The sequence below is a fragment of the Ammospiza caudacuta genome, chromosome 6 (genome assembly GCF_027887145.1).
Source record: "Ammospiza caudacuta isolate bAmmCau1 chromosome 6, bAmmCau1.pri, whole genome shotgun sequence".
NCBI classification, from domain to species: Eukaryota; Metazoa; Chordata; class Aves; order Passeriformes; family Passerellidae; genus Ammospiza; species Ammospiza caudacuta.
The window spans coordinates 44,115,700-44,138,786 of NC_080598.1; the positions used below are offsets into that span (position 1 = coordinate 44,115,700).

Here is a 23,087-nt window from a genome sequence, read left to right on the forward strand (position 1 = left end):
CGGCAGCTCTGGGGGGAGGCAGCCCTGGAGGGGCCCGGGCTTCACCAGCCCCTCACACCGTGTCCCGGGTGTCCGCCCGGGGCCCCGCAGTCCTGATCGAGGAATGCCGGGCGCCCACGGCCGGGACTGGAGCGGGCACGGAAACGCTGCAGGGCCGTGCCAGGGCAATCCAACCACGCAGGGGAGAGCGTAGTTCCGACCTCCGCAGGTGTGAGCTTCCATCTCTTCCCAGGGGGTAATCCCCCACTTGTCCAGGGATAAGGAGAAATTAATTCCTGCTTTTGAAGCATGAAAATAATGTAATGATTCTATCAGCCCTCCAAGGAAATAAGTAATTCTCTCCTAGAAGCAGTTTGCAGATAAGAAACTCAGGGGCCGCATGCAGGACTGTGCAATGCCATTTTGTGCCCATTTCAAGTCTCATCTCTCAGGTTCTGTATCCAGGGCTGCCCACTCTGCAGAGCCCCATGGAGCCCTGCACTGGCTCCCGCCCCTGCACCAGGGAGATCAGGGCTCCCTTTGATGTTTGCCTGCAGGCAACCATTTGCCACGGGCTGGCATGCTGTGCTCACCACACTCCAGCTGGCCCACTCATGCTGGTGAGGGGCAGCTGGCATGGGGATGTCCTGGCAGAGCCATGTGCCGTGCCAAGCTGGGCTGTCAGCCTGGGACACAAACATGGTCTAGCTGGCTCCAGGTGCAGGGATCAAGGACTAAAGGATGTTTTCATTGCCTGACCCTTCAAATTTGCCACCGGTCTGGGCAAATTACAGTTTTCCAGTTTCACCAGCATCAGCTCCATAGGAGTATTCAAAGGCACATCTCCAGCTAAAGGCCACACCTCTGCCAGTATTTATTTACCATTTATTTATTCTCTGAAGCTCAGAGAATACTGGTGCTGCCCAAGGATAAACCAACAGCTTTTTTAAAAACATAGACACAATAGCCTTTTTCTACAGATGTCATTCTAAGGAACATTTGCACCATCTTGCTCGAAATGTGTCTGGACAAATTCAGCCTGAGTCCCTCAGTCTGCCTGGAGAAAATCAGCATAAATACTAAAGCCATAAATGATGGAAAAGAGGAATTACAGTTGGGACATTCATACAGACAGCAGGATGCAGTGCTGGAGTCCCAGCTGCCCAACAGCTCCCTGTGCCTCATCCTCCTGCTGCCTCTGGCTGCAGCTCCAGGTCTGTCCCCCACTGCTGCAGGGTTATAAGCAATGCAGGAAGGAGGTATTGTGCTCCTTCACACACAGAGCTGGAGCTGAGCCACACACCACTCATGGTTCTCAGACATGTGGAGGATTTAAAAACAATGAGCCCTTGTGAGACCACACCTGTAAGGCTGTTCTTGGGCCAAAACCATGGCCACTGAGCCCGGTATAAAACAGAAAATGAAGGAGTTTTTCTCCCTTTTGGGGCTGCTCTGTACTTCCATTTTTGCTTATAATTCTATTCTATTCTATGCCAGTCTATTCTATTCCAACTAGGCACAGACTGGGCCAGAGGCAGGGAGAAACAGGTATCTCCAGGGAATGACTTACACACGGGCAAGGTTTGTCCAGCTTTGTGTGATCCCCAATGTCTTGTCAGGCCAAAGGAAGGGGAGAGGGTGTTCCTTTGGGACTGGGGCAGCTCACCAGCAACAAGGTTGCCAGATCTGCTCAGAAGTCAACATTTCCCAGCAGTGTTTGCCAGTTTAAGCGATGAAACGTATTGGCTTCCAGTTCAGTAAGTCAGAGAAGCCATGCTTCTTCAATGCTCAGAAGCAGGGGATCAAATATTGGGGACCCAGTCATCAGGCATTCTAGAAAATCCCCATGGATTTGTTTCTCCCACAAGCTTCCATTACTAAGCTGGCATGGTGGTCTCTGCTCTCTCCTGAGGTAGACAGTGTCTCCTGATGCACAGCAGCAGTCAAGGTCTCCAAGCCTCAGTGATGCTGTAGGACTGGCACTGGCTGGTCTGGAGTGAGAGGGCAAGCTGTCTGGCTCCTGCTCATCATACATATGGCTAAAGATACCAGTGAAAGAGATTGGGAAATTTATTTTTACTCAGCTCTTCCTTGAAGTTTCAGGTATGTGTTGATTGGGCTATGGTAGCTCCTGGTTGGAGATAAAGATCTCATTGATGCAAGATTCATATACATGAAATTGAAGTTTTATCAAAAGACATCATGTTGTAGCCAGCCTGTTCTCTGCACCATGCTCCAGCAGACCAGAAGTCAGCTGAGTGCTACCTCAGCCTTGGGGAGCCTTAAAAATGAAAGACACTATAGGGGACACCAGGCTTTCACCCCTTGGTTCCTCATGGTGTGTGAGCTGCGCCAGCCATTTTCACTAGCAGTATGAACAAAGATTCCTTGCTGGCAGCTGTTATATTATGTTCATTTCCTGATGCTTCTCCTGGTGATTTTCACAGCTGTGCTTGTGAGACTGGAAGATCCTTTTTTGGCCTAATGGCTGGACTTTACCCACTAGACTGTGCTTCTTCAGCCCAAAAGAGATTAAATGAGCCAAAACAAGCCTTCAGAGGATGCTGCAGAAGAACACTATTTACTCAGCATCTGGAGAAGTCACAGATGTGGGACCCCCAGGTCCCCCATACCAGGTGGGAGCAATGAAGCACTTGGCATGTCATTGAGACTTCTCCTCAGTAACTTTCTGGTGACTGTTCCCTGGTAGCCCACTGCAGATGTGTCTCTGACCATCACCTGGGAACAGTGCTGGCCGTGCAAGACCCCCAATACTGCAGCCCTGAGGGTACTGCAGGTGGTTTCTCCAGCACAGAGTGCACTGCCTGCATTCTGACGGATTGGAGAAATGGGGAGCAGGCTGGGATGCTCATGGAAAACAAGGTTCTCAGTGTCCCTTTACACTTGGTGGGTCAGGTTCCTCTCTCACTCGCCGGTCATTCCTGACGAAGGGAGAGACCTTCTGCGGGAACAGGACTCCTAGGAAGTTTCTTAGCCACCGCCCCTGCTGCCACCTCTGCCAAGCATCTGAGCAATGCTTCATCAAGGGGAGAGGTTCTGCAAACGGTGTTGAGGATTCAAATGTACCCACCCACCTGCCCCTACCACCGTGGGCTGCCCCCGTGTGCCCCAAGAGCCGTGGCTGATGTCCCCTGAGGCCCGTTCCGCTCGCCCCGGGCACACGCAGGGCGGCCTTCCCGAGGAGCCCGAGCGCCGCGGGAGCGGCTCGGAGCGGCGGCTGCGGCGGGCACAGCCTCACTCACACCCAGAAATAGCCTGAGACGCGCAGACCCCGCACCCAGGCGTTGTGCCGGCAGCTCCCCGCCCGCTCCCCGCTCCGAGAGCCGGGGCCGCCGCCTCGCCCGCTCCTCCCCGCACGGATGCCGCGGGGCGCACGGTACGCACAGCGGCGGGGGCTGCCCGACCCGTCTCGGGCCGGGGGCGGCTGCGGCTCCCGGCACAGGCCCGGGCCCGGCGCGGTGAGGCGGGGGAGCGCCCGGGCTCCGCAGCCCGCGGACCGCGGCCTCTCCGCCGCAGCGGGGCGGGCGGGCGGGGGGCGGGGCGGCGGCGGCCCCGGCCCCTTCCCCTGCCGGTGCCTGTGCCGGGCCCGGGCCGCTGCCGGCAGCCCGAGGCGACCGCGGGGAGGGGAGGAGGGAGGCGGCGGGCGCAGGGCCCGGAGCGAGCGGGGCCGGTGCCCCCCTGCAGGTCAGTGCGGGGCGGGAGGCGGCGGCAGGACGGGAGCCGCGGTCCGGGCTGCGGGGCTCGGCCCCGGGGCGGCGGGGCTCCAGCGAGTGGGACTGGGGGCCGGACGGACGCGGGGCAGGAGCCGGCGGTGCGGTGGATGCGGTGGGCGGGAAGCGTGCGTGGGACCGGGCCGGGCCTGCCCACGCCGAGCTGCGCCTGCCGGGTGCGACTGCGGCGGGGGATGCTCGCTGGGCGGGTAAGGCAGCACCTCCTCGGGCAGCCCTGGGACGGCTCGCCAGGGCCGTTCTGCGGCTCCGGGAGGCACGGACGGGCTTGGGTCGGTGTTGCGGGAGATTTCTGGGGACTTGGCTCTGTTCAGACACTGTTTGCCCGCCTTTATCTTGGACCATGTACCAAAGTGTTTGTAACTAATGCTTGTGTCTGCCAGCCTGATGTGTGGCTGAGGCCCAGCACGGCACGGGGGCTTCCTTGGGCTGCTGGAACAATTTGGTGGCAGAAGCAGGGAGCGAGCCCCAGCCCCTCAGAGTCCCTCTCTCAATGCACTGGCCTACGCCACTGGCCTGTGATGGGAGATAAAATATCACTCCAACGCTGTGTCATGTCATGGTTTGTGCTCATCCCCTCGTCATCCTGGCCACAGAACTCTCCTTCTGGGAGCTACGTCTGAGGGTGTTAGATGTGCTTTGTGCTGGCAGGGGGGAGGAGGGGGAGCCTCCCCCCATTTCTCCCTCCAGTTTTGTTATACTGATGATTTTGAGAGGGCTGGTAGCTCATTCTAATGCTCTGGCCAAGCTGCTCTCCCACAGTTTTCAACTTCATCCAGATTTGTCCATGGATGAAGGCCCTGCCCTCTGCCTTGCTTGCCTCCCCATTCTCACTAGCAGCACAGTGGGTTTGCTATTCAGAAACCTTCTGAACAGAAGGAGTGTTTTCCAGGAGAATGAGAGAGAGAGACCTTTGTCTGGCTGACAGATGTTATTTCTGTGTGAACATCTTTTTCCTTTTAACTGTTTAGCCACCATCTCCAGGACTGAGGTACATGCCAGCCTTTCCCCCTTTCAGAGGGTTCATGGGGGAGCAGGGTGTGGAGGGAAAACTGGGTGGGGAAACGAGGTATGAGAAAGCACTTTGCCCCGTGTGGAGATTTACAATTCTGTAGAACTGGTCAGATTGCCTGTCTGCGCAGAAGAGAGACAGCAAAATATGCTGTTTGGGAGAAAAGGTGCTGTTGTGGTGGTTTGCAGTATTTATTCAGAGAGGAGAGGGGAGAAAGTGGGAGAAATAGGAAGCAGAAAGACTGACTCTGATACCAAACCAGAGCCTTGGCCTCGCTGCCTTCCCTGCTGCCCTGCAAAGTGGTGGTCAAGGCTGGGCAACAGATGGAGAGGGAAGCAGAAGCAGCTCCTTCAGGAAGGATTTGTCGAAAGTGTCCTGGCAAAGAGCCACTGGCAAACAAATAAGTAATAAATAAAAGCAGGGAGGCCACCAGCACCCTGCAGCCTCTGACTCCATAGCACATATGGGCTTTCCTGGCTTCCTTGTGAGCTTAAACCCCTGCCTTCTTCCCATGGCTCGAGCCTGGCTCCTGAAACTCCTTTCCAATGCCTTTCAGCTCCTTTTAAATTTTTTTTTAATTTTATTTTTAAATTTCATTTTATGATAACATTTGAATTGCTCTGTAATGACTCTCCTCTTCAGAGCTTTCCCTGAGGTTAACTATTTCATCTCTGGTTTGGTGGCTGCTGACAATGGTAAGCATAGGGTGGTCCTGTGCGGGACAGAAATAGCAGTGCCTGCTGGGGATGCTGATCAGGGGAGTGTGTAGGCCCTTGCAGGTAAATACTGTCCTCTTTCCATGCAGAGCCTTCTGGCCCATGGGAACATAAGGCAGATTTCAGCACAGCTTGAGAGCCTGCATCTGCACAGTTGTAAAAGGATGAGTGTCTCTGCTTTAAAATATTCCTTGCAGGAAATACTCGTAAGAGACTTCGAGAGCTTTCCGAAAACACAAAGAAGATGAAGAAATGTTTTTAACACCCACAAGTGAATTCAATTGATATTAAACTAATCAATCACCTAAGCTCCTTGGCAAACATCAGAGTGCTGTGCAAATGCTTGACTCCTCCACGAGTCCTACAAACACCAAAGCCTTCTACTATTGTCACTCCTGTGTTTCTTACTTACAATTAGTTGCTGTAAATATATTTTGTGTACTTAGCCCTAAGATCGAAGAAAATGTTGAATTGCTGATGCACTGTGCTCAGAGCAAAAGCAGGTTTGCTTTGAGATTATTTCAGGAGAAGCAGCCCCAGTCCTGATTTCCTTCAGGAACTATGGCTGGAACACATTCAGTCCCTAACCAGGTATGACAAGAGAATTTAGAGCTTAAAAGATCCCACTTGGCATCTACCTGCACTTTGAGGTGCCTAAATATCTTTCAAAGCTTGTTTGAAGTTACTGCTGCAACTGTGTCTGAGACTAGTAATTAGGCTGTGGTCACACCTTGGTATTAGGTGTGGACAATGTCAGCAGTTTGCTCAGGCTATTACTGCAACAATGGGACAGACAGAGAGCTGTGCACAGCCTTCCCATCACGGGGCACTATTGTTGCTGGTTAATGGGTGAGAAAGGGCAAGTCCTCCCGGGTCTCTCTGCAGAGTAGCTTGGTGAGGGGCACGGATTTACCTCTCCCAGCCTGCTGCCCCTGTCCCTATGTCACCCTCACCTAACATAATGTTGTTCAGTCTCTGAGGAGCATGAACACCATTGTATAGAAACATTCCAACACTGAAATCAGTTGTTTAGTTCCAAGCAGAATCCCCATGAGAAGCTGGGGTTACCATTTTGACCAAGGAAGGGCTTCTTGCAGTCATAGTTTGATCTTAAATAAAGATGTGTTTAAAATGGAGTACCGGAGCAGGGAAATTCAGTGCTCCTGTTCAGTGGGAGCTGTGTGAATACTTTGGGTGACCTGATCCCCCCTCCCCAGCACCAGTCTTGTGTCTTGTCATCCACGGATTTGTGGGTGAGCAAAGAAGAAGGCAGGATCTGAACAAAGACAAGCTCCACTGCACCCCCAAGTGAAAAAAGGCAGCTTGTGAGAGGTGGAAAAATATGTCATAATGTAATTTTGAGTTCCTCTAACAGAGATAGGAAAGTGCTCTGGCCCTGCTTCACTGGAAAACGCTGGGAGTTGGTGGTAGGAGACAGCTGGGGCAGGAGGTGATGGAGATTGAGACCATGAGCCCATTAATGTGCTGTGTTGGATGGGCAAAGGGAGGCCAAAATTCAGAGAAGCTGGGGATGCGGGAGTTAGGGCAAAGAACAGTTTTGGAAATGTAGCTGGGGAGTGGCTCCCAGCTGTTGCCCAAAGTAAGCCTGTGGTATCCTGGGCCAAGCTCTGGGGCCTCTGCATTGGCCAAGCCAAGGTGACCCTGTCAGAGGAATGCTCTCACCCACGCAGCAGGGTGTCCACAGTAAGGTGACACACCAGGGAGGTGGCACAGGCTGAGGGACTGAGATCGTGTGGGGGCTGGCAAGCTGGGGGGTGACTCCTGAGCCATGAAAAGTGGCTGGCCAGGGACCACAGACACGTGTGCAGCTAGGATCCCAGCCAGCACTGGGACAGCCTCTAGGAACATGGGGCTTGGGACACACCTGGCTGGAGGATCTGGCTCCAACAGCAGGTTGGGATGATCTTTTTAGCATGGCTGTGGTTTGGAGCAGAATATTCATTCTTTGAGATACTCAAAACCTGCCTGGACACAGCTCTGAGGAACCTCTTCTAGCTCACAGTACTTTGAGAAGGAAGGCAGGACTACATGCCCTCCCTTCATCCTCAGTGCTTCTGAGCTTATTTGTCCTGTCTTCTGACAAATTCAGTCACTGTGGGGTAACCCCCAAGGCAGCATTGGAGAAATGACCAGAAGCTGAAGTTTGCCTAGCTTCCCTTTGTCTGCAGGCAGCATTTTGGAGTTTTCTACAAGACTAGGAGACTGCCAGGGCTTGCAGGCTCCCGACTGAGGACGTGCACTGTTCATTGTGTTTCTGGGCTGCTTTTCTCAGGGAGGGCAGAACCACGTGGAAGTGTAATGGCAAAGAGGACAGAAAAATGAACCAAACTTTATAGACTTCAGAGCAGTCTTGGTCTGTGCCTTGTTTGGCTCTTGACCTGCTGCTGAAGAGGATGGATGAATTAAAGTCAGGACTAAGTTAATGATCAGAAAGCCACGACCCAAGTACCTGTTTTTAATCTTGCTGTGTTTGTGCACTTCTGCTCTTTTCCTAAGGACAAGTTGACTCTCACTGATGAGCATGCTGTGATGCTTAGGGCTGAGCAGGAGGCCGCACTGTGCTTAAGTGGGTGGGTTTATAGCTAACATATGGTTTTTTAAATACTTAATGTCTATATTTCTTACATTACAAAATGGTGAGTGATGCATTTCTTACTAGATATCACTTAAATATTTATTATAAATTTGGTCCAGCTGTATTTTGACGGAAAATGCAGTCCAATTGAAAATACAGAATGTGAGCATTTAAAAGGTGGTTTCTACTTGGTTAAATAAAACTGCTTAAAATGTATGAGTCCACAAAAGAAAAGAGAATAAGTTTATAAAGACATTTTTATATCTGTAGTGAATTTAACAATACTATACTGCTATACTATATTGTATTATTATAATACCGTGTCATAGAAACAAAATTTTATTATAGGAGATACAAAATATAGCCAGTGATATAATCTGATTATTTTTGACATTTAAGAATTCAGTACTAGTAGAGATTATCCTCTCATAGTTCATCTTCATTAGGCTTTGAAAGGGAACCAGGCTTTCTTGCATTAACCTGCAGTAATTTTTCAGAACTTTTACTAAACGAATCCGTGTACTAAGTTAATAGAAACGTTTTTCCCCCTCTACTTTCAAGAAAGGTTGTGGCTGTCAGAGCCACTTTTGCAGTTCATCAGGCTTTAGCTCCAGGTTCTCAGCCACTGAGCAGATCTGGCAGCAAGGACATACTGCATGAATTTCTGGTGACTTATTTTTCACCGATGAGAGGGATCTGAGGTCTTATCATGTAGGTTTTAAGAACTTCCAGTTTTAAATTGGCTGTCTTTTTAATTTAAAAAGTTTTTAGTTCAGACAAAATCTGATTACTTTTCAGTCAGGTGTATGTTTCCAAGAGCCATAATTCTTTTATTTGTTCTGGTTCCAAGTCTTCCTTATTGCTTTTTCCTTTCATATTATTGCTGGTAATCTTCTCATCAAGCAGTTTCACTTGATTTTTCCGTTGGGAGGTTTTCATCAAGCTTAATTTTCTTTTATCCAAGTTTTTAATTACTTCTGTTTTCTTCCATAAAATTTCAACAATTTCTTCCTTCTTTAAAAACAAACAAAGGGAATATTAATAATAATTGTGTTAGTGGCTGTAACCTCCTGAGAATGATGCATTTTAGAGACTTTCATATTTTGTTCAGTCATTTCAGGAGTCAGAGGATGGATGGCTTTGCAAATACAGTCCTCTGATACCCTACACATTGGGCTGGAAAAAGCTAGCTGTGGAAAACTTTAGTAACTGAGAGAAACCATGCCCTTGGTCTTGTCTTAGGTACATACATACACATGGATGACTATAGCTCTATGTCTGCTCCAGGTTTCAGGATTCCTTCATCCTGGCAGCTAAGTCTGAAGGACCAGCTGTTTATTTGGACAGTCCCTGCACAGAGTTAAACTTGAGGAGTTTCATTCCCTCCATTATGGGAAGGTGAATTTCCAGCCCTCCTAAAAGGCATGTTGCAGTTTTTTTCAGCAGAGGCAAGATGTCACTCCACATTTCTTTGGACTTTGTTTTTTTTGCCTTTTTAGGGGTGTTTTTGTATGGATTTTTTGTTTGGTTTTGTTTGGGTTTTTGTGTGTGTATGTGTCATTTTGTTTGTTTGCTTTTAATAGGAAGTTTGGTTTTTGTTGTTGTTTTTTATTTTGTTTGTTTTGGTTTTGTTTTGTGGAAGATATCCTGGAGGTAGCATAAATTTCTGTACACTTGTAGCCTTAAAAGTCCAAGCTGGGAGCAATGCTTGGTATCCATCCACTTCCCCAGCTGCCCATGGGAGTCCTTTGTGCCAGTGCTGTGTCCTGTCCACCCCTGGGGCAGGAGAAGAGCTGCACAGCCATTTGATGGGACCCTGCTTACCCTTGGCTCCAGTGCTGCTCTCAGTGCTGCAGGCTGGTGTGCTCCCTGAGCACCCTGAGGAAAGCTCTCTGTGCCTCAGAGCTCACCTTGTCTGAGAGGTAGAAAGCAGGGAGAGTGTTTGTTCCAGCAGGTATCTCCCCCCTGATTGAACAGAGCTAAGCTGGGGGGGAGCTGGGTTTTGTGGCCATGCCCTCTGTGTGGCCAGCCTGGTGCTCTGCACAGCAGCACTGTTGGAGCTCTCGGGTTCATTCTGGTCCTGCAGCTCATTTAGCACTGGATCCCTCTGTGACATGGTGAGCATTAGGAGGAGCCTTTCCAGTGTTCTTCTGCGGCTCCTCACACCTGGCTTTTGTTACTTCTTGGTCCCCTCCCTCCAGCATGACATTCATGTGCCCTGTGACAGAGCTGTGCTGCCAGGAGAAGCATGGAAAGCAGCTGGGCAGGGTTTGGAGACCAGTGTGTCCTACAGGTATCAGTGTATTCTCAGAGAAAGAGCAGCAGTGTGGGGTTCAGCTTCACTTAAATGTTGGTGCCCACCACTTTGGGCTGCCTGTTCAGAGCTCTTCTCACCCTCCAAGAGCTGTGGTTGGCACAGGGATGTTGGGATGAGCCAGAACTTCCATAGCATCTATGGCTGTACAGATTTCTGTCTCTAGTTAGTGCAGGTGTGCTGCTGGCAGTAGTGGAGCAGAGGGGTATTTCACTGCAGGATGTGTTCATGCTTTACTGGAAGTGCTGGTTGCTCCAGGGAGGTGGCAGCTGTGCTGAGGCCTCATGCATTCACACTTTGCATTTTCCCAAACTGGCTGGAGGTGTTTCCAGGTGGGAAGATCCTTCCCAAAGCAGGGACAGCAGCTATGAAGCACAGTGAGCACCAAAGTGCCCCTTATGTCAGTCACATAGTGTATGAGGAGGTGGAGACCCTCACTCATTTAGTAAATACCTTGTTAGTACTGCAAAGGCTGAATGTGGGATCAGGTTCTCAGGGTGCTCAGTGCAGAGCCACAGTACATGGTGGCAAGCTGGGATGTGCTGGGTGGGGATGCAGGAAGGGAGAACAGCATATACAAAGCCAGGCATAAAGCAGGAGCCTTGTCTGGGATTGGGCCAGGATACCCAGCCATTCCACAAACACCTCCATTTCAATGCTGCATCCCCAAACATCTCTTCCAAAATGGACACAGAGCCTGTCTGATTCCTAGTTGTGACAGAGCCTTAAGAGCTTCTGGGCTGTGGAGAGGCTTACAGTGGCTCTTGCTGGGACACTAATCCCTGCAGGGTGAGGGCACTGGGTCCCCAAATCTCTTCATCCAGCTGTATTCCTAGTGCTGGCTCTGCTGTACCCAAACCACCCTGGAAGGAAAAGGAGGCATGAACTTGGGGAGGTTTGTTTTGCAGCCATCTTCTGCAGTGCCTCATGTTTAATTTGCCCTTCTTTACTGGTCCATGTGAGCAGTGTTTATGTGGAGGGCAGGGGGTGGCTGCCTGAGGACCCTGTACTGCTGGCAGAGTGGACAAATCAGCACAGGGGGTGCCAGCCCTTCCCTGAGCTGCTTGTGAGGCCCTGTGTGCAGGGAAAGTAGGCTTGTGAAGTCAGGGACAATGTCTCTGCCTTCCCTGATCGTAGACAGCCTTTTTCCAAGGCTGAATTGCCCATGAAGCATCTCTGATGGTGCCTTTTGGATGCAGCCTGTTTGAAAGGATGTAGCCCCCCCAGCCAACCTGCCAGGCTGGGCTGGCAGCCCCTACACAGTGCTGTGTTGTGTGCTCTTGCAGCACAAAACGCTTGCAGGTCGCTCTGTGACCACCCCTGCCAAAACTGCCATCTGTCTCACATCCTCTGGGCCATGCTGTGCCTCCCAGCCCACGGCTTCTCTTCTCCCAGTGCCTTGTCCCTTTCCCAGCCTGGCTGCTGTACATGTCCAGATGTGACACTTCCTTCTCTGCCTGAAGGGAAAAAACCCATTTCTTGTGTTTTTCTCCATCCCGTCTGTCACTCCCAGCGTGCCTTACGCTGGTGTGGGCAGCTGCTGGCCAGTGGGTATGGGCAGAACAGGGCAGGACAGCAGCGCAGTGGGTGCAGGCGGTGCCAGCCTGCAGCACTGGCACTACAGAGGCTGTTTGCTGAGCATCTGTGTCCCATTCATCCCCTGTGCTGGGCCACCTGCCTGTGATAGGTGTGAATTGGGGGGGGCATCATGGACCCCAGTTCTTGTCCCAAAAGTCCTATGATTTCCTTCCTACCTCTGGTGCTCCAGAGCCATTTGACTCCCCAGATCCTTTCCATGGAGGAGATGAGAACATGCTGGTGGGTGTGATGGGCTGTCTGCTCTGCTCTGCTTGGCTCAACTGTGCCCTGCAGCAGGTACATGATTGTAGCTGTGCTTAGGTGTTGTGGGCAAGGGGAACTCCTTGTGAAAATGCAAGTTATGGGGACAGGTCACCATACAAGAGCACCTGTCACACTGGAAGAAGGTTGAAACAGTCATGCTTTGCAGAGCCACATGTCTGCAGCTCCACATGTGCCTCGAAGAGCTGCTTTCCTTCCTGGCTACAGCAGCTGCTTTCCTGTCATCTCCCCCAAAAGCTGTGTGGGCTGCAGAGACAGCTGCATGAGTGCCCCAGTGATTGGAGGAGAGTGACTGCTTGCTCCCTCCACTTCCCCAGCCTTGCCCTGCATGGTGTACACCATCAAAAGCTTTCCCTTCCCTTTGATGCACTATTGACTCAAAGCAATGTGCTGAGTGCTAATCCCTCTGGCACAGCTGGATGCAGTGAGCATGGCTGGATGTGACTGGCACAGCAGCTGCTGGGGCCATCCCCACTTGTGCAGTGCACTCCTGCCAGCTCCCATGCTCACAGGGCAGTGTGATTCATCCCAGTCACATGGTGGCACCCAAATCTGTTAGGAAGCTGGGCAGAGGTGGGAGGAAAGCCTTGTCAAGGCCAAGATTATGCTTAGGCATGTGCAAGGCCAGTGGTTACACTTACGGGCTCCTGCTACAGTCCAAACCTTACTCTGCTCTTGGCACCAAGCACAGCCAATAGAAATGTCGTAGCTCTGCTCTAGATTTTAGATGCTCTAAAATCGTATTTTGTGTGTGTGTGTGTGTGTGTAGTGTTATAATACACTGCTCTCAGGAAGAAGTTCCTGTACTTGCAGAGAGGGGAGCTTGGCAGGGCAGGAGTGTTTCTTTGCTTCTGCAGCAGAGTCAGCTATGGAGGATGTTGTGACTGCTTGAAGATGGGGAGGGGTGAAGGGTGGAGAGGCTGGGGGCAGCCAGGCACCAGGGCATCCTGCAGAGCAGTGTGGAGGAAGGTGCACATCTGGATCCAGGAGAAGGGGATCAGGATAATCATAGCACTGCCCATTGGCCCCTAGGAAGCTGTGTGATGAGGGGGCTTGGTGGGAGGGTGCTCCCAGGTCCCTGTCAGGCAGCAGCAGGCTGGAATGGAGCAGAGCTGTGCCCAGCATGAGCACCAGGCCCTTGGTAGCACACCATGTGTGCTCACTCCACACAGCACAGCAGGCTGATGGGCATCAGCTGTGAGGAGGACTGGCTGGAGCTCAGCAGCTGAGAGCAGCTGCACAAGGGCTTGGAACGTGCCTGCTTTCTCCACCAACCCAGCAGTGAGGTCCCTGCCATTCCCAGGAGTGTCATGCTGTCCTGGCCAGGCCAGACACTGGGGTGCAAAGCCACCAGAACTGCCTGGCCCAAGCAGTGTGGTGTTGAGCTTCCCAGTCTGCATCCCTTTCATGCACAATCCAACTCCTCTCCTTGCCAGTCTCCTTCCCTCTGCCCTCAGCTGGAGTTCCCTGGCTGATGGCTCCAGCTGAGCTGGCTGCTCCCATGGCTGACAGTCTCTGCAGCAGGTGGCTTTATCAAAGGCATCAGATGAGCCTCCTATAGCTCCCTGCTCCCCAAACAGTGGAAGGGACTTGGGGAAGAGAGAGCTGCCTTTTTCCTATTTCCATCCTGTGTTGTTCCCCATCTCCAGGAACCAAAGTGCACCTGGCACCTTGTGGCATTGTGAAAGATGCCTGTGACTCATGGTGACAGCTTCAGTCTGAGCCCTGCCCAAGGCACAGATATTCCTGGTTTCTGTACAGGTTTCCACAAGGGAGTGCTTTTCCCAGTAAAGGTGGCACTTTTCCTTCACAAAGACCTTAAAATCCTATGTGAGCACTTTAACCTGGGTGGCAGAAGAAGCAATCTGCCTGTAATGCCTGACATCCCACCACTGTTGCAGCCTTGCTGAAAGGTATCTTCCTTGGTCTTCAGTGCCAAATGGGAGCTGCCTCTGCAAAGTGGGCTGTGCATGGGGGCACATGCTGTGGTCTTGGAGCTGGCAGGCAGTAAGGAACCCAGAGATACCCTTTGCAGGAAAGTTCAAGCCCTTCTCTAGGTCTGGCTGCTGCCATGTCCCTCAGTCATAGGCAGCAGGGGCTGGGAGTTGTTCTCATCTGCATGTATCATCATTAATTAGTTGCAAGTGCAGGGCTTGCTCTGGGGGCTCTGAAAAGCATGCAGCAGCCCAGCCTGGAGCAGGGATCTGATGACACCAGGGTGTCTCTTTACTGTTTTCCTGAAATACTGTTTTTCTGAATGGATGTGGATGTGTGTGTGCATGTGTGTAGGTTAACTGGGAACCCTGGGATGGTACCCTTTCTCTTTCCCACATGTGAGCTAACTGGGTCTCCATTCCCTGAAGTCAACTCTGGCTTTGTCATAGTATCACACAAAATTTTGGGTTGAAAAGGACCTTTAAATGTCTTCTAGTCCAATGCCCCTGCAATGAGCATGGACATCTTCAACTTGAAGAGATTGCCCACGGCCCTGTCCAACCTGACCTTGAAGGTTTACAGGGATGGGGCATCTGCTGCCTATGTGGGCAACTTGTACCAGTGTTTCACCATCCTCAACTTGGAAAATTTCTTTCTTGTATCTAGTCTGCATCTACCCTCTTTTAGTTTAAAACTATGTCACTACAAGGTCTGTTTAAAAGCCTGTTCCCATCTTTATTCTAAGGCCCCTTTCCTATCTCTCTACTCCCAGCCATCACCTACCAGCAGCACCCTGCTCTCTGCTTGGGTTGGTCCTGGTCCAGGTAATCCTTATGCTGAGGAGTGTTGATTTAGGTTTTATCAGAGGACAAAGGGTGCATGATTCTCTGGGGAGCTTGCAGCCCCATTAGCTCATGTTTGGTTGGTGCACTGCACACACAAAGTGTGGTGTGAGGGGCTGTGTGCACAGCAGGAAAGTGAAATGCAAACCAAACATGGGTTAGAGCCAACCTGCGCTGGCAGCTTAGTCAAATGTGGCAAAAATGGCTGGGGGTGGAATAAATAAATTCCGCTCCGATTCTTCCTTCCCTACCTCAGTGTGCTGGCTCCAGCAGCCGCTGGCTTGCACATGTGTGGAGGAGGCTGGAGAAGCACTGCTCCCTGCACAGCATCTCCCACGCACTGGCCCCTGCAAATCTCCCTGGCTTAGATCTCTCTGTAAGCACTGTTTGCTCATGGTTGCCTGGGGTTTGGCTTTATTCTGCCAAGGAGCACTGCAGCAAGCCAGCGTTGGTCTGCTTAGTCCTCAGCACACCTGCAGGAGGAGGGGTTTATGCAGGTGGCTCTTTGGAAGGCCACAACCATTGTCCTGCAGAGAGTCCCAAGGGGACTGTGATGCTTTCTCATTCAAAAACTTCATGGAACTTAGTCTGTCTAAGTGCCACAAACCTGCCCTGCGTGGTGGTGCTGTGGAAGAAGGGGAGGGCAGGGAGCTGTGGATGATGTGGCAGCCACCGCAGGGGCACATAGCAGGGGAGGGGGATGTGTTGGTTTCAGGTGAGTCCCTGGCGCAGCATGACCCTGCACAGGGTTTCCTGAAGGTAGTGGCAACCTGCCAATCCTAAGTGCAGAAAAACTTGTTTAGCTCCCCAAAATGGGGTCAGTCTCAGACTCCTAGTGCATTATGTTATTTAGATGAGCAGTGTTGGCAGGGCAGATTGGGAATGGTGAAGCATTGGGGGTAGGAGCAGCAGTGCCAAAGGCAGGCTCACCAGTGAGGGGAAGGAACCTCACTGTGGGGTTTGCACCCCCTGGGCCTGGATGGGCTCATGGGTTGGCTCTTTCCCCAGCCTTCCTGGCCTGGCTGGCAGTGAGCCTGGCTTTGTACTCCTCAGTGAGAGAGCAGTGCCAGAGCTTACTGATAGGGAAGATGAAGTTTGTCTGTACCATTTTTAAGCAGGTTTTTCTTAAGCAGTCATGCACTCACATTCATTTTCTCATTGAGTGGTGGGTATGTGTGAGAGATGGAGTAGAATCAATGAAACATGAGTCCTCATGACCTTTCCAAGTGATCATATCTTCATTGGCAATGACAAAATTAATATATGAGCAGGTGTTTTTTTTACCTGTTAGGGGTCATCTGTTGCTGCAGAATGGTTCTTTGCCTCCAAACCTTACCAACCCACCCTCCATAGCCCGCAAGCCTTGTATGGTCCTTCTTGTTTGAAAGATGTATCTGATTTGTAACAGGCTAATAGAGTAGGCTGCTGTATGTCCATGTCCTGCTGGTGATAGAATAGGGTCTTCTGCTGGAGGGTTGTTTGTCTCGTACCCTGACAGGATGTGAGCACAGCGTTCACACCAGTGTCAATGAGCCCTGCCCAGGGATGCTGCTGCCCCACAGGCGCTCACCTCACAGACCAGGAGCAGCCAGATCCTCACTTTGCTTTTTGGATCTCGAGGCCATTAATCTTAAGAGGGAAGGTTGAAAGGAGAGCTAGGGAGGAATGCCTTGGGCCTCTGTGGGGTTTTGGAGGGCTGTGTCCCTGGTCTTATCCCCTCTGTGTTCATACCCCTTGGGGACACATGTAGCCCATGGTGTGCCTGTTCTCCCATGCGCCAAGCTACAGGAATGGAGACGTCACCATGCCCTGTGGTGCCAAAACTGCTGGGGTGTGTGCTGAGCTCAGTGCAGACTGTTGATGAGCCTTTTCCCTGAAGTCCTGAGGTACTTGGTTAGCCATGCTGAGTAAGTGGCAGTGGCTCAAGTTTCCTGCCCTCCCTGTCACTGCAGTCCTGCAAGGTCGGTCACTGCAGTCCTGCAGAGTGGGATGCTGGAGGTTTCCTGTCTGCCTGGTCCTGCACACCAGGACATGAACCTGATCTCCCTGTTTCAGCAGTCCTTGATTTTCCCTTCCACAGCCCGCCACTATCTACTTGTAATGGAAGAAGGATGTAGAGGCAGTCAAGTAGCACAGATGTTTGTTTTCTAGGTCTGGCTCCTCAGCCTGGCTTTTCTGTGTGGCCACACACAGAAACACTCCAGCAACAGCCCCATGGCCTGGCTGCCCTCTGGCCAGCCAGAGTCAGTAATCCCACCTGTTCCAGAAGAGGATGCTGAGGCTAGATGAGCGTAGGCATGCTGGGAAACCCAGCTTAGTCATCTCAGTGCTCCCAAGACTGTTTTGATGTTTTGCTACTCCAGCTGTCTGTGAATCCCTTAGCAAATGAGTTTGCTGGCAGGATGCTTCAAGGGAAAGACAAATTATGAAAAATTGCATTCACATAAAAGACATGCCTTATTTTTAATTGGAAATCTGATTCTCTGGATCAGTGCCCACCCAACCGGAGAGAAGAAACATATGCTGATGTATCAACAAAACAAAGAGGGCACTGAATATTCAAGGCAAAGCTTGCATGCACTGAAAATGTTTCATAGAAATTATCGAGCAAATCAGTTTCAGTGGCAGATCTCATGCATTCACTGTGCATTCACAGGCCACAAGGAGGAGAAGGAATTGCTCTACATGTTTTCTGACTTTTTCTGACCCTGTTTTAGTATCTTCCCTCTAAGTAAGACCTATAATGGACAGACCATATAAAAAAATTTCTGCCTTTGTCTTATTGTTTCATTTTCCCACCTGCAATCCTGTACACCCCTGTTTCTTGATTAGTCCATTGCTGTCACTTCTCCAGGACTGTGGCTGCTCTGAAGGACATCTGTCTGTGGTTGGCATCTAGAGGCCCTGCCTCATACACAGCTAATGGGAAGCTGTCCTGACACCTTCTGGAGGTGACACCCATCCAGCTCTGTTATTCACAACAGTATTTGTTCCTTTGGCCCGTAAGGATTGGGAGAAGCACAGTGGCAGTGATGTACCAGGGAACAGGAACTGATTTGGTGATGCTGTTTGTTTTGTTGAATATTTCAGATACTATTGCAAAGTGCCTTCAACTGAATATTTCAAAATGCTGAATTTTCTCATTTTTTTGATGTGAAAATTTAGCTTAGGCATTTCAACAATGACTTTAATGACCTGCAGTGTCCCTGTGATTTCTCATTCTGTATACCAAAAAATTTGCCTCTCCAACCAGAGGGAGTTTGAACATGTTCTATAGGTCTGAGTTTAAGTTGTTCTTGGTGCATGTGAGCAGAAATCTCCTCTTGCTGTTTCTGCTGCATGCTGTTCCTAGAACATATACATGATTTACTTTTAGCTGGTTGCCCCCAATAGTTATTTTAATGGTAACATTGCAGCTATATAATTTGCATAAGCTTTTCTGAGAGCAGCACCATAAAAGGTGAGACTAGCTGAAACAAATGATCTAGAAAAGTAGTGATTTGGGTATGTAGAGGAGACTTCCTGTAGCTATCTGGGGATGAAAGGAGCAGCAAAAGGGCAGGAGGGTGGCTTGAGATCAGGTTCAGAGGAGCTGTGATACAGTGCAAAATCTGTGTTTAGAGCCTGAGCAGGACATGATGGCTCCTTTGAGCTCCTTTGGAGTTGGAGGTGCTTAAGAGAGAGGGGACAGAGCTGGATTGGGTCTTCAAGTATCTTCTGCTCCTGAAATTTGTCTGTGCAGTCTGGCATTTTATGGGCAGTGCTGTGTGCACATAAATGAGCTGGTTGGGCTGGAAGGGTGAAGGCTTGCGTTTGGGAGCTTTCTGGGCAGGAGAGCTGGGAGCAGGAGATACTAACACCATCTCCACGAGGAACCCATTGCTTTTGGCCACCAAGAGCAAAATATCTGATGTGAAAAAGAAAGGGATGGCAACAAGGACTTGATAGAGAAACACAACTTGTACAGATCCCTGTGAAAATGCCCCTCACCCTACCATCCCTGACAGGATGTTCCTCCTACAAGCGTGAAGCCGGTGCCTAGAAACAAGCTGCAGGATCTTATTCCTGTGTAGTGGAGTGGTGGTGACAGAGAAAGGACTCTGAAGTTGCTAAGGGTCTCCTTGTTTGTTTGCTGATGGTCTAACATCTCCCTTGGTCAGAGACAGCTCTCCTTGTTAACAAAAAGGCAGTGAATTATTTAGCAGCTGAAAATGCCAGATGGCAGTGGCTCTGCTGCTTACAGGAGGAGGGGAGAGAGAGACATGCACATGGTGAGGAACAGATTGAGAGCATTGCCATAGCAAAGAGCACACCCTGGCTAGAGGTCCTGGTGGCCCAGGTGACGAGCAGGAGGCAGGCAAGCCAGGGCAAACAGCTGCTGCTTGCCAGAGTAGCTCCCTCACTTCTTATAGGTCTCTTGTAGAGGTCCCTTGTCAGGGGTCATTACCCTGATGGGACCACGCTGGGACTTGAAGTACAGGACTGCCAGCCATGGCTGAGACACAGGCTGTGACTGAGGGCACTACAGGGAGGCTTTGCCAGCCCCATCCATCCATCCATCCATCCATCCATCCATCCATCCATCCATCCATCCTCCACCTATGGGGCGGATGTATCAACCCCAAGTCTACTGGGATTCCCTTTGGAGAAGTATCAGCATATCCCAAGTGACCTGGCAGTTCTTTTGAGTGTCACACTAATGTTCAGCTGTCCTCACTTGGGCAGTGATGTCTCCAGACATCATAGTCTGGACAGATGGATGTGTATCTTTGTATATGGATAGGGACCTCCAAGGAGAACTGAAGATGCAGCATGGGCAGGTCTGTAGCAGACACTGAAGCCTATGGCTCAGGTGACATTTCACCATATGCACAGGAAAAGGGACTGCCACATGTCTGCATGTCCTGGGGAACTTGGTGCCTGTAGCTCAGCAGCTTCTGACACCCCTTCAAGACATCTATGCAGGTAGTCAGATGCCAGCCTAAAATTGTAAACCTCCCTCTTCCTCAGTTTTTTCTTTCCCTGGATGAGGAGGTTAAAGAGAGTCAGTCTCTCAGGCATGTAACATATGTCAGCTCCTGCACCAGCACTCCTGTCCTGCCCACTCTGGTCAGCTGAGGGTTGAGGGTTCCTCATGGGCTCCTCATGAACTTTAGGACAGGACTAATCTCCTTCTCGTGAACTTTAGGGCACGATTCTTCAAGCAGCAAACTGCAAGGTCTACGAGAGAGAGGCTGAGGCCACAGCCATGCATATAAAATCAGGTGCTACTGTAGTCCCCCATCTATCACACTGACACAGCACAAGTAAATGTTTCCCAACAAGAGGAAATCTGTGTAGAGCTTTGGAATACCTCCTTTCTAAGCCAAGTAATTTTCTGTGTGCTGTCTCTGCTCCCCAAGGACTTCTCAATTAGGTTTCCTTTAGTGTTGAAGATTTGATCTTGTTTGGTCTTGGTGACAAAAACTGCCATAAACACTTTGTGTCTCCACATCCCTGGAGGTCCCATCTGTCTTTGTTTGCATTCTCCTCCACTGCTTAATCAAACCCTGGGTCCTGTTTCTCTTCCTCCACCCTGTTCATGTGGGCTTTGAGCAGCCTCCAGCAGGGATTATCTGGTGCTGGGTGACTGCAGGGGCTGTAGCAGGGTCTCAGTTGTGGCTGGAATATTGATGAAAAGGAAAGAGAGGAATGAATGCTCAGTGGCTTGAATGCAAACCTCCCAGAAGTACATGTTGTAAACCACTCTTGAGTTTTCACATAGCCTTTCCACTGGTCACAATATACTGACTTCAATATATTGTGCCCACCATGTCTGCAAGGCAAGGCACTTATATAGCTCCTTATAAACTTCAGGCAGGCCTGAAAATGTTCTTGTCAGGTGCACAAGGTCCTGAGAATAGGGATGTAGAATAATTGTGGTTGGAGGGGCCCCCTTGGAGGTCATTGATAAAAGCTCTTGCTCAGGGCCCAGGCCAGGAAATATTTGGCTGCTCAAGGTCTCCAAAGACTGGATCATCTCACCACAGACAGCTGTTCTTCTCTGAAGGCCATGCAGCTCTTCAGGCATGAGAAGCAGCTGGCTAAAGGTGTTAAGGGTGACTCCAAAGCACAGAGGCAGGACAGGCACATGAGGACATGAGACTCTGTCCCCCTTGTCCCTACCCCATGTTTGTTAGTGTTTGCTGTGCTGGTTCTCTCTCCTGATCTTTGAATGGTGGGTGCAGCAGCTGTTTGGTACTCTCCTGTGGCATCCCCATGAGTAACAGACTGCCATGCTGGCTGCTGCAGGGTGCTCCTTCTCAGGGGGTCCAGGCAGATTTGGAGAGGATCCTCTCCTACCTAAAGCATGGTGGTAGGAAAGCTTTTGGAAAAAAGCCACAGTGTTGGCCATTAATGGCCTTTAAGTGTCTCCTGCCAGTGAGGACTGTAACCTATGGTATCGGCTCCTGGGGAAGGTAGTGGGAAGCTAACTCTTTTAAGAAGCTAACTCTTCAGAAGAGATCAAGATATCTTGGGAGTAGCAATTCTGCTTGGGTGGAAAGATGGAAGGGAAGTCCTCTAACTCCTGAGTCACACAGATCATGGTGCTGGAGCAGGACAGCAGGCTCAGGGATATTCCATAGGAAATAAATACCTGTCTGTGAGGAGAGAAGCAAGTGCAGCCCCAGCAACCCAGTTGTCAATATTATCATTGCTGATTTTTTTCAGAAATTCAAACAAATGCTTCAGCTTCTCATTCCTGCCTGCTGACAACACCAGGGTGGCCATGACTCAACCCAGCTTCCAGGACTAGGAGCAGAGGTGGTGAGAGACCCGTCTCAGGTATGACAGAGACAACCAAATAGCATGGGGTTTAATGGGGTGGGGAAAGGGCAGGAAGTAGCTGTGAGATTTCTTCAGCAACACCCTCTGCCTTGCATCCAACAACCTGTCCCTGAGAGAGACTGGGACTGGGGAAGCTCTGAGACCACCAACCAGTCCTCTCCCCTCTCTACCCTTAGTGAGCCCTTCAGACCTTGATGGAAGGGACCTGGAGAAGCCATGGCTTCTTTTCAAACAAAGGCTTCTCCATCCTCACTTGTGCCTCTGTGTTGCAGGGTGGGACCTCACAGCGGTGTCGATGGAGAGCACGTCCTCCACGGAGCCAGCACCGGATGGTGCTGGCCTCACCTCGCTGGACGTGCTCCTCTTCCTGGAGGCGCCGGTGAACAGCACGGAGGAGCAGTGCTTCAGCGCCCGCTCCCGCAGCACCGTCCTGGAGGGGCTGCCCTTCGGAGGCGTGCCCACCGTGCTCGCCATCAACTTCATCCTCTGGCTGGTGAGGGGCCAGCAGGGGGGCATTTCTAGGGGCTCTGCAGCCCCTGCAGGTACTGACAGCCACACACAAGTCAGCCTGTGCAGTGGTGCACCTGGCAAACCAGGGAACAGGGATGAGTGCACTGGTGCACCTGGCAAACCAGGGAACAGGGATGAGTGCACTGGTGCACCTGGAAAACCAGGGAACAGGGATGAGTGCACTGGTGCACCTGGAAAACCAGGGAACAGGGGTGAGTGCACTGGTGCACCTGTCTGAGGGGAAACAGGGAAGAGTACACTGGTGCACCTGGCTGAGGGGGGAAGCAAAGGACACTTGGGCAGCATTGGTGAGGTCACAGAGCAGGAGCAGTTTGGGGTAAGAGTTTTGCTTGGGCTCATGAGTGGGAAAGCACAAAGGAGATATGAGGAGATCCAGTGGGGTGAGACCTTGCAGCAAAACACTTCTCTTTCTTCTTGCAGCTTCTCCTTCTGGTCTTCTCATGTCTTCGGAAAGCAGCTTGGGACTACGGGCGCCTGGCACTGCTGATGGACAATGACAGGTGAGTAGGATGCAGAGCTGCTGCAGGTGATGGCTCCATTCTCTTCAAGAGGGCTGGAAGAAAGGCCAGCACTGTGGCATGACACAGAGTTCAGCAGGTGTCCCTCCTTCCTACTGGGAATGGCCTGGTGCCCCCATTTCCCATGGAGACACAGCCACCATCTGCTACAGGGAGAGGGAAAGCCCAGGCCAGCTTTCATTCCCTCTAACATTTGTTGACAGTGTT

At 51.0% G+C, this 23,087-nt stretch overlaps 1 protein-coding gene across 1 annotated transcript in view; it reads left to right on the forward strand.

The window, feature by feature from the left end:
- Window positions 1–3,603: 3,603 nt before the first annotated feature.
- TMEM63C (transmembrane protein 63C) overlaps window positions 3,604–23,087 on the forward strand; it is a 31,853-nt gene continuing 12,369 nt past the window's right edge. The window contains exons 1-4 of the mRNA XM_058806906.1: window positions 3,604–3,684; window positions 21,715–21,828; window positions 22,104–22,324; window positions 22,783–22,862. Coding sequence (XP_058662889.1) covers window positions 22,127–22,324; window positions 22,783–22,862 — 278 coding nt within the window. The 5' untranslated portion in view covers window positions 3,604–3,684; window positions 21,715–21,828; window positions 22,104–22,126. The remainder of the gene's footprint in view (window positions 3,685–21,714; window positions 21,829–22,103; window positions 22,325–22,782; window positions 22,863–23,087) is intronic.